At 37.1% G+C, this 14910-nt stretch overlaps 1 protein-coding gene across 6 annotated transcripts in view; it reads right to left on the reverse strand.

Annotated features, from left to right (window-relative positions):
- MARK1 (microtubule affinity regulating kinase 1) overlaps positions 1-14910 on the reverse strand; it is a 138889-nt gene that overhangs the window by 25546 nt on the left and 98433 nt on the right. For all 6 annotated transcript variants that reach the window (XM_072647798.1, XM_072647797.1, XM_072647794.1 and 3 more), the window contains 4 exons: positions 9046-9145; positions 7681-7793; positions 5711-5864; positions 2023-2216 (listed from right to left, as the gene is read on the reverse strand). In XM_072647798.1, the coding sequence (XP_072503899.1) occupies positions 2023-2216; positions 5711-5864; positions 7681-7793; positions 9046-9145 (561 nt within the window). The remainder of the gene's footprint in view (positions 1-2022; positions 2217-5710; positions 5865-7680; positions 7794-9045; positions 9146-14910) is intronic.

Genomic DNA, 14910 nt, shown 5'->3' on the forward strand with positions numbered 1-14910 from the left:
TCTCCCATTAGATTGTAAGCTCCTCAAGGACGACTGGATTTTTGCCTTTCCTTGTATCCTCAGCACTTAGCACAGTGCCTGGCATAGAGCAGGTACTTAATAAATGCCTACTGACTGACTGGCTTCTCCTCTTTATTCTCTGGCTACTTGTTCTCTAATTCTTTTTCATCCAACTCTCTCAATGTATATATTCAAGAATCCATCCTTGGTCCTCTTCTCTCCTTCCTCACAGACCCAACTATCATCTTAACACAGATGCCTTCCAAATTGTTCTCAAATAATCTTGACCTCTTCCCTGACTCTCAGACCTGCACCTTTAACTCTTGACTAGATATCTTCTCCTGGGTATTCCACCAACACCTCAAATTCAGCACGGATAAATCTGCCTAACGATATATACAATCTGTAATGGGCAGCCTCCCCTTCCAACTCTGAGATCTGTGAAGCTACCCTGAAATCTGCTTCTCCATTTCTGCTAACAGTACCCACCATTCTTTCAGTATTCCATGCTAAGAATTTTGGGACAACTTCCTTTTTTTTTTAACTAGTCCCTTACATCTATTTCCTTCATTCCATCCCTAGTGTCATCTCCTTAGCTCAGGTCCTCTTTATTGGACTTCAGCCTAATAGCCTCCTAATTGGTTTTCAACTCCACTCACTTTCTGTTCCAGTTCACACTCTATGCCAGTACCAGAGTTATTATCTTATGACACAGCTCTAATCATGTTATTTATCTGTTTAAAAAGTTTTGAAAGATTCCTGTTTCCTAAAAGCATCTAAACTTTTTTTTAGCAAGAGATTCAAAGTATCTTCATGCTATCACTCCAATTCACGTTCCTGGTATTCTATTCCATCACTCTCCTTTCCTGTATCCTCTATACCCAAGTTTTCACTATTTACTGTGTCCTGTACATCTTCTATACCTTTGCTCATGCTCTATCCTCTGTCTACTATATATGTATATATATGTATATATATATATATGTGTGTATGTATATATATGTGTGTGTGTATATATATATATGTATGTATATATATATATGTATGTGTATATATATATATATATATGTGGCACCAAAAAAGCCTCTGCCTGGGGAAATCCTATCAATTAATGCTCATCTCAAAGGTTACCTTCTTCATGAAAATTTTTCTGCCCTCCCTGACCAAATGTGTTCTTTCTTCTCCAAGTCCCTATAGCACTTTGTTTGTAATAGCAGTAGTAATAATAATAATAGTTCTTATTTATATAACACTTTAAGGCTTATAAAAGTACTTTCTAACACCAGCCCTGTGAAATAGGTAGTACAAGTACTTCCCTGTGAGGAAGCTATTTAATGACTTCCTCACCCATGCTCCTACCATTAGTAAACACCAAAGCCAGCACATGGTAGAGCTAAGACATGAGCCCAGATCTCCCGAGAAAGTCTAGTTCTCTTTCCATTTTCCTTCCCTGTACATCAATTATGATGCTTTTACTGCCCAATGTGTTAATATTTGTGCATAAATGGCACTGTGGATTCAGAAATGGCCTTGAGTCTGAAAGGCCTGGGCTCAGGTCCTGCCTCTGATATATACTTGCTGTATGACTCTGGGCAAGTCATTTGACCATTCAGTTTCCCAGGCAATTTGCTCTTAAGACTTTAAGTTGTAAAGCAGGTTTTGATCTTTACTGGGTGAAGAAGCTTCCTCATTGGGTATGCCCTATGCTAATGAAGTCACAAGCTTGTTCAAAACAAAAAAAATTTTGTCCCCCACTAGATGATTAACTCCCAAAGTGCAAAAAACCATGTTGTTCATATAGATACCCTCTGCAATATCCTATAAGGAGTAGGATTTAACATGAGCTGGCTGAACTGAATTAAAAACTCTTCAGGATATATAACTTTGTTCCTTCCATAACTTCTAAAGTTTATAAATGAGATCTCACAAACACATATACGCTCTGTTATTTAAAAACAGGAGGTGTTCTGAATTTTAAACCAAGATCACAATATACTTCTACATGCAATAATATATACGAACACTTGGCATAGTAGAAGATTTTTTTCTTTCGGGTCCTACAAGAGGACTTGCTGTCATCTCTGCTTTGGATCCAACTATAGTGCTGCCAAGCTTATGAGATACATCTTTGTCCCACTCCTCTTTTTGCTCACTTTCCGCACTGTTTGCCTGAGCCCTTTTGGTGTATGACACAGCAGCAGGAATTGATGGACCAACTGTAAAAATAAAACATATCATTATCAGCTGAAAATTACTCATTTTTTCTGTTCATAAATTAAACCTGATTCTCTTTGACCTTAAAAATGTGTACTTTTGCAAATTTTATGCTGAAATCTGAATCAAATATGTCTGCTCTTCTGAAACAAAAACACTTGGCAAAAAGAGAGATAAGTTATCTACCATTTTTGACACAGTAATTCAACAGGATGAGGAACTTTTATGTGGATCTGCAATCTTTAAAAAGAATGTCACAAACCCTGCTCCTTTGACTATGTTTTCTACAAAGGCTAATCCATAATTAACAAGTCTGCTTTCATCTCAAACCCTTTTTATTTTCATCTTCTATCAATAAAACCTGGTTCCCTCATGATGACACTGCATTCCTAATTACCCTTTCCAATACTGGTTGTATTTTCATTTATTTGCAACTCATAGGTTGTGGTGGGGGAGTTGGAATACTCCCTGTTCTCTTTTCCTACTTCTTAACTTGCCATCACTGAGTAACTTCTTCCCCTTTGAAGTTCCAATCAATATCAATTTATCAACCAATCAAGATTCTGTTAGATGTTATCTGCGAACTCCAAGGATACTTCCTTCCTTCGGTCCTCAATGAGTTTAGTGTTTGACTCACAGTCTTTCTCTCTACCCTGCAACTCCTCCTGTCCTCTAACTAGGAAACTATAACATACATGTTGCTACTCTGTCAAATACCCTAGCTTCCCAGTTCCTCTATCACTCAATTCCCATGACCTACTCTCCTACTCCACCTCCGCTACACACAGATCTTGCTGTTACCCACAAGTGTTATAGTTCCAAGCACATGAACTCTAAAATCCCAATAGCTGACCATGTTTTGTTTTTCAATCATTCAGTCACCAAAATTTTGCTTTGCCTTGTGATGACTAACCCTATTTCTCATCCTCATCTCTCAGCTCATTCCAAAGCTCCCCTCCCCTCCTCATCTTCCTTCTGTGTATATATACCTCTTGGTGAATTAGCCCAATTCTATCCTACCTTCTGTTCCTGAGTGCCTTGCCCCCTCATCTTGTCACAATCACTCCCTGTCAATTCCAAGCCTTTGATTACTACCCCCATCTACTCCTTTGTTCCTTTTTAAATGCTGATGAACAAAATTAGAGAAAAATCACAAAATTGTGCTTAACAGGTTCACTGCAAATTTATGTTACGTAATTTCAACTGAACCCTTACCACAACCCTCTCAGCGGAGGATTTTGCCTCATATTTCACTAGAAAAATTGATGTCATTTGATGAGAACTTCCTCATCTCACATTACTCAGATGTCTTTCTTCACTATCTCCTTCATTTCTGTCCTACACAAAGAGGGGGCCCTTCTCTTTGCCAAGGTGAACGCTTCTACCCTCACAAGGGATCCCATTCTATTCTATGCCATTTTCTTAGAGACTGTTTCATTTCCTTTCCTTTCCTTCTTTCTTGTCTCCCCTAAAACCTTAGACCCAGTGCGCTCTGAAGCCCATGGATTAAGCAACAATGGGTCCCTGCCCAACCTCCACTCAATGGCTGTTTTTGGACCCTCCTGGCTTAGAGTGAATGTCAGTAGTAACAGTTTCTCTTCCAAACAACAACCCTGAAGCTCCTGCCCCTCCCATTATCTATTTATTTTTTTTCTTTTCTATTAAAGGGGCCATCCCCCTGACTACTTTTTTAGAGACCTATTCACTGAATGAGCATTACCTCACTTAAAGGTACTTAGCCTAAAAGGCCAAGGTCTCCCATTGCATCTTGGGCCTTCTCCAGTCATCCTGATGAATATCTGATCACTGGACCCAGATGGCTCAGGAGGAGAAAGTGAGGCTGGTGACCTGCACAGCCCTCCCTCACTCAAATAAAAGTCAAGTGCAAGTCATGTCATCATTTCTCTGATGTCATGGTCCTCTTCGAAAACAAAGGACGAACACAACAAGAACACCTCCACTCTTTCACTAATCTTTGATTTTTTCCCTGTTAGCTGCTTCCCTCCTACCTAAAACCACATTCATGTTTCCCCATCTTTAAAAAAACCCTCATTTCATCCTATTATCCCTGCTAGTGATCACCCTACATCTCTCCCCTCTTTTGTAGTCAAACTCCTTAAGAAAATAGTCTGTGACAGATCCTTCCATTTCTTCTCTCATCTCTGCTCTCCATCCTCTACAATCCAGCTTTTGACCTCATAATTATTCAACTAACATTGCTCTCTCAGAGTAATCAAGAGTATCTTAATTGTCACATCTAATGGTCTTTACTGCATCTTCATCCTTCTTGACCTCTCTGCAGGCTCTGATACTATTGATCACCCTCTTCTGGATATTCTCTCATCTTGAACTTTTTATGACACTGCTGTAGCCTGGTTGTACTCCAAACTGACTGACTACTCCTTGGTCTCCTTGGATATTCATCATGTTCACTTCGACTAATTGTGTGTCCCTCAAAACACTGTCTTGGCTCCTTTTCTCCTCTCCTTCAATACTATTTCACTTGGTGATCTCATCAGCTCCCATAGATTCAATTATCACCTCTATCCTGATAACTTCCAGATCTACTTATCTAGCTGAAACTTTCCATATTACTTAATCCTGTGTATAAATACACAGGCAGAGATATTGATACATACTACTAGTAAGTTTAATGTGAGAAATTTGGAGTTTATACCACTAGAATACAATTTCCTAGTAGAAATGTTCATGTTATTCTCTTTATCAAACTGGATGGTGTGCAAAACTGAACTTATTATGTTTTTTTCCCAAATCCTTCTCTTCCCAACTTCTCTAATTATGTGGGAGATACCATCATCTTCCTACTCACTCAGGTTTGTAATCTAGATGTTATCCTCAATTTCTCACTCTCTCTCACTCACCATATCCAAGCAGTTACCAAGTCCTGTCATCCCCTGTTTGGCTGTCCGTAACCTGACCGTTCCTACCTTTCCAGTCTTTTTATACCTTACATTCTATCCCCCATCCCAAGTATGCTGCCCTCCAGTGTTACTGGCTTCCTTGCTGATCCTAGAAGAAGATATTCCATCTCCTATTTTCACTGGCTCTGGATCCCTCTCCCTCTTCTTCTCCATGCATCTGAGCTTTCTTGGTTTCTTTCAAATTACAGCTAAGTAGAAACCCTGCCCAACCCCCGTTAATGCTAAAGTCTTCCCTCTTGGTTTTCCTGTTTACCTCCTGTTTACCTTGGTTTACCTGTTTACTTCCTTGGTTTTACCTGTTTATTCTGCATATAACACTTGTAAATAGTTATTTCTCCCAGGCACTTACACTGTATATGATCTGTATGTACTTAGTTACTTGCATGGTGTCTCCCCCATTAGAGAGAAATCCCTGAGGGTAAGGACTGTGCTTTGTTTTCCTTTGTATCCACAGACCCTGGCATATAGCAAGTACTTAGTGAATGCTTCCTGAATGATTAATGCTTCCTTGCTGACTTTGTACATTATACTACTTGTTTAAAAATGCTTCCCACCATGATCACTGAAACGCCTCTGTTTCTGATTTGCTGATATACTCCTCTGGACCTTCAGATGAGCAGGAGATTGCATAGAACTGTTGTTTAGGTCACTGCTGGGTCGAGATCGCTGACACAAGTTACCACTGGACAAAGATTCACTTCCTTCAAACTAGAAGCATAAAAGAAAGGATATTAAGATTTTTGAAAAGACAGAAAAGAAGTAATGCGTTCGCTTGCCTTATTAATCTGAAATCTTAAAACCTGGTAAAGAACACCCCAGGCCCAAAAAGAGGAACCCTAAATAAAACAGATTCCCAATGACAAAACCATTTGTTGTCTCAGAAGAGGTTGCAAAAGAAAACAAGGGAGGAGAGGGGCCAGGAAGAAAGGGAGAGAGAGGGGCAGGGAAGAAATGGAGAGGAGAAGGGAGGGGAGGGGAGGGGAGAGGAGGCTAAGGGAGGGAGGGGAAGAAGAGAACTTGCCCTTGAATTGGTCAAAGCTAGTTCTGTGATTTCTGGCTGATACAGATATCTCCAAATTTGGCTAGAGTTCACTTGCAAAGGATCACTGGTATGTCATGCAGTTTGGGGCTTTAGAAGAGTTTCTGATTGGCTAGTCGTTGTATAACTCTGACAAGTTAACATAGTCATTACAGAGCCTATGTTAACAAACTATTCCATATACTTTACCAAAAAGCAGGCATAATTAAAAACTTTTCTGTTGGCCAAGTGGCTGCTGGTTCCCAGAATTTTCAGGGTGTCAAGCTTTATCCTTAATCCCTCCCTTTAAAGAGAAGGAAGTATGGTATTCCTTGAAACTTAATTAACAGAATCTCAATTACTCTTACTTTTTCCTAAGTTTGTATTGGAACACTTAAGGCATCGTTATTGTTCAGTCATTTCAGTTATGTCTGACTCACCCTTTTGAGGTTTTCTTGGCAAAGACAATGAATTGGTTTGCCATTTCCTTCTCCAGCTCATTTTACAGATTTAGGAACTGAAGCAAACGGTTAAATGACTTGTCCAGGGTCAAACTGCTAGTGTCAGAGGTCAGATTTAAACTCAGGAAGATGAGTTTTCCTCACGTTAGGCCTCGTACTCTCATCCCTAGGGTCACTTAGTTGCCCACTCATGTAAACATTCTATTATCAAAATTTTAGTTACTATCCTTTCTCCACAAAAATTGTTACATTGGTCTGCTGTTATGAAAAATGAGCACTACAAATTTAATCCAAACTTCATTAGAACTATCAACCTGAGGAATGCAGTTGTGTTACAAATTTACCATTCTTGTATCAATTAATTTCTTTTCTAAAATATCATACACTAGAATATTAGGCACTTGGTATTTCTGATATTACAAAAACTATAGTGGTGACGTAGAATTGTACAGTGGATATATGGTTGGTCTTGGAGGCAGGAAGACATGAGTTCAAGTCCAGCCTTTGATACATTTCTGGTATGTAACTGTGGGTAAAACACAACTCTAGTAGCCCAGGAACTCTTGAAGACTAAGTTACATTTTTTGGACATGGCATATTGTGGATGTATTTTGCTTGACTCTGCCTATATGTTACAAGGACTGTGGTTTTTTCTTTTACTCTTTCCCCCTCTTGCTAGGCTAATTTAGGAAGGAGAGGAAAATTAGCAATAGAGTTGCCAAAAAAAAAGAGAAAAACTTATTGAAGACAACAGAAGGAAGGTCAGAAGAAAATACAACTGAGTCAGTTTTGTAAAGTAACAAGTTGAATTTATTACATGAATTAAAAAAGAAACAAACCCCTATTCAGATATGAGAAAGATGAACAGTTTCTCATATAATCATTTTTGATTCTACTTTGTATATACAGATTTTGGGGGTATTTATCCACAATTCTACTCTTCCACTCAAAAAAAGAGGCTGTTGATAATACCTTATATTTAGTAGTTATCCTCCATAAGCTGCAATTATTTACATTACTCAGAAAATCAGGAAGAAATACTTACTTCAGGTGGTTTTCTTCCCAGAAGTAGATAAGTAGCCATGACTTCATCATATTTCTGATTTATTAAGGATACATTTATTTCATCCCTTGAAAAACCCATTGTTACCATGACATCTACAGAGAAGAAAATTCAGAAAACCACAAATTACCAGTAGTTGGTAAATAAGTTATAGTTTATAAACAAAATGGGCACATCAACAAAGTCTAGATTTGACAATTAAATCCTGATCTTGCAATGTGGACTTAGAACACATTTTAAACTTTTAAGTTAACATATGTATGTATTACACTAGATACTCTTAATTACCCAAACCCAGATGATCCTCATGGTTCCAGGTCACTGCCTACCACATTCCTGAGCTGGCTGCCCTTATCTAACCAGGCCAGGCCTTCCTCCCATAAGCCACTTGACTTCTGCAGTGGGGAAGAAGTGTTTCCATTCTCTGAAGAGCTAGAATTCCATCACATCTCTCCCATGCAGTGGAAAAACATTCCAGAATGCTCTCCTTGTTTCCACCCTATTTTTAAGTCAGATGTTCCAAAGGTAAGACAGGAAGTAGTCACTGTGCCCAGAAGAAAGGAGTAACAGAGTTACTCCTCAAACACAGGGAGGTGGATTTCTGAGGGTCTTGGGGTAAAGAGGAGAGCTGACAAAAAGGCAAGGGAAAGGGAACAGCTGGCAGCAGCCCATGTTGATGGTATAAGAACTAGAGGCATTCTTCAACTCAGAATGTTTTCTTCAAATTTGTCTCTTTTAAGTTTTTGTTGACATATATACCACATTTCCCTAGTATTCCTCACTAAATTCTTAACTTTGTTGGAGAGTCAGAAGAAATAGGAAATGTCTGTACATGTATGTAAACTGTTTTAAAGTTTTTCTGTGTCCTGAGTGGCCTTTATGAAGATTAACGTACCTAGAAGAGACTGCAGACAGACTTAAAATATTTAAGGAAAACGTAATTTTTTAATCTCTTAACTAAAAAATAAAATTTGACTTCTAAATTAAACTAATTTTTTTCACTGAAAATTCAAATATCTGTATAATTAATGTTCCAATTTATAATGTATTTATAATCAGTGTGATATAATGTATCAGTGTAAATAGCAGTGGAGACCAGCAGTCAGACATCACCTTTGACCCACAGTGCCTTGAGCCTTGTGAAATAAAGATCCTAATACCTGTAGGACCCACTTGACAGGTTAGTTGGGAGTGCGAAATGATATGGTTTATGTAAAGTGCTTCACAAACTTGAGAGCACTAGATAAATATTAGTTGCTCAGAGTTTAAGGTTTTCTCCATTTTGAAAGATATTGTATTAAGGGAGTCATACTTCTAGCCAGAAATATGAACACCAGTAATACTTACCTATTCTCTTTGTGTCATTAAAATCTGGTTCAGGCTCAGTATATGGCTTCAATTCTTCTTCTTCATGACCAACATTCATCCACCGATCTTTCATTATTTGCTAGGAAATAAACTCAACATTATATCTGGTCGATCAGTTCATTCTACCATTTATTTCAACTATTTTTTGAACTGTGAATGTATCAGTTACTAAATCAGAAGCTATGTGAAGTTTATGTGAAGTCTCAAGCAAGGAAGAAAATTATTCTCATGGAGATGAGTAATAGAGCTTCACATAAGAGCTGCCATTACTGTCTAGATCCACTTGTAAGTCCAAAAGGTTCTGTCTCTTATTTTCCTCCAAAGTCAAGCAAAAGGGAGTATATGTTGTGTTATCTTTGAATATCAACTACAGTAACAAATTATTATTGTTTGGAGGTTCTAAGAACATATATTTAAATAAAAACCATCTTAAACACCTGGGATAATGTCCCTGAAGAGATGATTCTCTTTTGTTATATCTCCTACTTGATGCAAATGTAAAAAAAAAAAATCTTAATTTACTGGACACAGAAAAGAAAAAATCATGGAAAGGAATTAGGGTTATTCATTAAACATAGCACAGACAATGGAATAGAATCAAAGCAGAGGGCTAGGAACTGGGAGAGATACAGAAGGAAAGTAGAAAATTAGGGGTAGGAAAAGATCAGTGGTATCAGATTCAAGCCAAAGAACAGGACTGGGCTTTGGGTTGACAGAGCAACAAGGAAGTTAACTTTGGAAACCAAAGTCAGGATGGAAACCGAAGAAAAAAAGAGGAAAGTATATGACAGAAACTCTGAATTGTAAAAATGTTTAAAGAAAAAATGTTCTACATTATCTGATGCATATTATAAATCAATACATTTGAATAGTTTTTTCTTTTTTACTGATTATTCTTAATCAGGTAGCGATGAAAGCATAATTTTTCCCTCCTTCCTAAACAATGTTTCTCATGCATAAACCATATAATCCAACCTTCTACTAGTTAGTTTTTTTAAACTGCTATGCTTCATAAAGCTCTTCTTATGGTTACTTAGAGGATGTATCCTGCCCATTTCCTAAAAAAGTTGACAACTAGATTACAAAAGTAGAGTCCCAAACGTGAATTCTATCACCACATAAAATATATAAATCGGATTACGCTATAGTGTTCTCCACCAATCTGTCCCAAAAGGTTGTATCCATATACCAAGTAATCACGAGGATCACGAAAATATTTTCTTGTTTTTGCAAGTAATTTATATATGCTATACAGTATACATTTCAAGGTTTTTTTATTGTTATTATTTTTTAGACAATAATGAAAGTACAGTCTATTTGTTATCATTCTGGGCAAATAATTTAATTTCACTGTCTAGCTGATTCATTAAAAAAAAAAAACTCAATTGGTGGGCCTTCCAAATTCCAATTGTAAAAAATCATAATGCTATCAGGTAACAACCAGTGATCAAGCATCACACAATACATCACACCACGGGAGAGACCAGGAATGGTCCTCAGAAGAAAAGGATTAAAAATGTTCCCAGAAAGAGAAACAAAAGGAAGACTAACCAGAAGCCTAGTTTAAAGGACAGTGCTGCTAACTTCTGCTCTTCAAAGGCAGAATACCTCTAGGGATATGAACTTTTCAGACTAATGCATTTCTTATTCTTAACTTGTCCCTTCCAATCTCCAGCCATTTTTAAAAATCATAAGCAAGAAATAAATACCAGTATTTTTCTGAAAAAGAACTGACCAAGAGACCTGAATTGGAGGTGTGATTACTTTATCATTTTAGGGATCTCTTGAAGGTGTAGGTATCCCTCTACTGATGGGTTCTGTCACCCTAGTCAATTGCTGTGGCTAAAAAATGCATCTATGATAATGTATATATCACACACACGCCTCTTTAAACTTTATTATATTGAAGGAGGGTTTAGATTAAAAAAAATAAGGTAATATATGTGTGTATATATGTATATGTACATATATACACACATATATTACCTTATTTTTTTTATACACATATACACACATAAATATATATGTATCTTACAGCCACTTAAGTAAACAGTACCTAATGTGGCAAGTGGGAAAAGGAGATGACTCAGTCAACTGGTGATTAAAAGAAAATATCTCTGAAGTTGAAAAAAGTTATTACATACTTTCCACCTTCACCAAAAACAAAGGACTTTTGGTGATGACTGCCTATCCCTCCACCATCAAACACACATATCCTTTATTAGGAGGGACGTAAAAAACCATGAATGGTGAACGAGATGACACCATTCAGGTGACTTTAGCTCTCCAGACTGTTAAAACTAAAATCTTTAGGCCTTCGGATATTGAAATTCAGCAATGTCTATTTTTTGACAAATTTATTGAAAGAAAAAGAAAGGAACGGTTTCACTGTCTTTTTATAATGATGTGGTCATTATAAAACATTATAAAACAGTCTGAACTCTTTTTAAAAGTCATATGGAACTTACCTCAAGGCCTTTTACAATTGTAAGCAGTTATTTGACTTGGTGTTCTCAAAGATTATAACAGAATAGGACAAGCTGTTTTAGGTTCTATCATATTGGAAATGATCTGATTATGTGGAGTGAATGGCTGCTGTCTCAGTACCAATCTAGTCAGATTTTGGAGAAAAGTATGGAGAGGTGGATGTCAAGGTGATGATTATTTTGGCCACAACAACTCTCAAAGACCAAACTCTATTCGCCTCTTGGACCTGCTTCTGACTTTACAGACTGACACCACGATCCCATAAAAAGTAGCTCCTACTATCTGACAGGCACCATGCTAAGCACTTTGCAAACATTAACATGAACAAGATGCTCAGCACCGTGCCTGGCACATAGCAGGAGTCTGTGACTAGTGCTTGCCCCCTTTGCTTCTCATGTGCTACTTTCCTACATTACAATGCAAGTCCTAGCAGAACAAGGACTGTTGCTTTTTGCTTGTCTCTGTATCCCTAATGCTTGCCACAGTATGTAGTGAGCACTTAATACAGGCCATAAGCCTAGCCTTTCTGCCTCAAAGGCCATCTATCATGTTATATAAAGGTATTATATGTACTGGTAAAAGGAATATCCACACCAATAAATTAAAGAACTTTGGAGTATTATCCTATGTCTATTTTAGATCATTACGGCATACTGTGCACTCAATTGATCTGTGATTTCATCATCAATTTGGCATTTCTTTCATCAGCACCTGTAACCTATCCACACCTTTTTATTCTGTGTGATTCTTTTGGCCCATATTTTTTCTGCAGAGTCTCCATAGAGAATCTGACACATGGAGGTGACCTTCCTGTAGGTATTTTATTTTTCATGAGTACTAGTGTAACACTTGGGCTATCCATCTAATGTTACATGTAGGCTTTAATACATAAAATATAATACTATACATAAACTCATGGTATTTAAAATTTAAAGGCATGTTAAAGGTTACTTAATATCACTCTCATTTTACAGATGAGGAAACCTGAGGTCTAGAATGCTCTTTGGACAAGGATCACACTTCTAGCAAGTAGAAAGGCAGAGCTAAGATGCTACCCCAATATCAGATATAATATACGTAAATGATAAAACAAAGTACAGAAAGAAGAGGTAAAAATATAGAAGGAGAAGAGATTCAGCAGGAAAGACATCAGTGTGGTGAATTTTCAGGAAAGACTGTGAAGGAGAAGGAACATGAGATAAGCTTTAAAAAAAATAAGGAGAATTTTAGGGTATAGGAAGGAACTGTGAGGAAATGAGTTTCAGGGGCAAAAAAAATGGGATAAGGATGCAAAAAGCTTTGAAGTCCCACAGTATGAGCCTGGGCTTGATCTAATCATTTTAGATCCTTAAATAGAGGGAAAAAATGGCATTTTATGTAGTGATATGTACAAATTACTAATACAAGGAGAACAGGAGTAATGAGACCACTGGGGAGACAAATGCAGTATTTCAGAAATGAAAGGGACAGGACTAAACCAGGGCAGTAGAATTAGGAATGGAGAGAGAGGAAAATCCTGGAATCAAAGTTGACTCTAAAATGTCAAGCCTGGGTACTTGATAATAAAATCATTGGAAGAAACAAGGAATCGAAAAGAAAAAGGATTTATCTGAGGTAGAGGGCTGGATGACAGAGAGTTCAGGACATGTTGAGTTTCTTCATTGAGCAATACTTGGATACATATTTAAGTAGGGCTGATTTTTTTTTTAGAGCCAAAGGAAAAAAGAGATGGTTGCAGGTGAATGAAAGGTGAGAATTACTTTCAGGATTTCAAGGTTCCAAGAGTAGATGGAGTTGTTGAAGTTAGAGTTGATCATCTGTCTCCTTATAGGATTGGTGCATCATTCGAAAGAAAAGAAGAAAGGAGAGGACAAGGAGAGAGGTTGCTGGGCAGAGGTAGAAGAGTGAGTGAAGTCAGGTTCTTTCTTTTCTTCTCATCCTGATCAATGGCCAGCATTTCTTTCAGTTAAGTGTTGGTATGCTTTATCCTATACCATGAACAACGTATGCTCCACTTTACAGAAACATACTCTAGCAATTGCAGCTGTCACTTCTAAACAGAGTAAAAAGTGTATCTGTGCATGTAGTTATGGGGAAAAAATATTTTCCTTGATTTTCTTTTTAGTTTGAGATAGGGAGAATATGAGGGAGAATATATATGTATGCAGGTAATTAAGAGTTTTCTTCCTAATCCTGAATCCAGGAACAACACTAAAGAATAAGTTAAAGAAAGCAAGAAATAACAAAAGGGGCTGAACTAAATTGTTGACAAAAAATAGGAAAATACATATCTTTGTTTGTTTGGAAAACTGCTGTTTTGGCCACCTGGGTTAGCCTTGGAAGCCAGTGGGAAGTTCAGAAAGGTAATGCATGTGCAGAGGGCAAAGGAGGGTTGCTGCTAGAATAAAAGGATGCTCATTAATCCCCAGGCTGGATGGTGTAAGGTATAGGAAGAGAGAAGCAAATTATGTTATGCATGGCTAGGTGACTCGAATAGGAAAACTGGCAAAAATATGATTCAAATTTTATAAAAGAAATTAACATACTATCATTGTCAATAAAATTGAAGTCAAATTATTGACAATATGAAAACATTAACAAAATGTGAGATCTTTATAATGAATCATTAATTATCACAAGACAATATAAACATTACATTTAAGTTCTATGTTCATAAAAGAGGTAAAAATTTGAGGGCTGTCAGACAGAAATATTACTTTTAAAACATTTTTAGCTTATACAAAAAGTCATATAGGAATCTGAAAATTTTTAATGAGTTCTCACTTTGTGCTGTTCTTGGAGTCAGAAAGATCTGAGTTAAAATCCTCCCTTAGGCAATAAGCTAGTTCATATTAGCTATATGAATTGGGCAAATCACTTAACCTCTCAGCCTCAGTTTTCTCCTGTGTAAAACGGATATAATAGCATTACCTCACAAGGTTGTTTTGAAGATCAAATGAGATAACACATTAAAAAATCCTTTGTACCAAGGTGTATAAGCAAAAAATACATGTAAGACTAATAGCCATTCTCCAATAGATAAGTGGCCAAAGGATATGAACATTTCTCAAAAGTACACTAGCAAAGTATTTACAATGATATGAAAGAATGCTCCAAATCACTAATAATAAGAGAAATGCAAATCAAAACAATCCTTAAGTTTCACCACCCACCCTGCAAATTGGCAAAGACAAAAAGTGGCAATAGTTAATACTGGAAGGATTGTGGAATGACAGGCACACTAATATAGTGTTGGTGGAACTGTGAAATGCTACAAATATTTTGGTAAGCAATTTGGAATTACATAAATAAAGTGACTAAAATGCCTACCCTCTGAGCCAGAGACTCCATTATAGG

Source organism: Notamacropus eugenii, chromosome 2 (genome assembly GCF_028372415.1).
Source record: "Notamacropus eugenii isolate mMacEug1 chromosome 2, mMacEug1.pri_v2, whole genome shotgun sequence".
NCBI lineage: Eukaryota > Metazoa > Chordata > Mammalia > Diprotodontia > Macropodidae > Notamacropus > Notamacropus eugenii.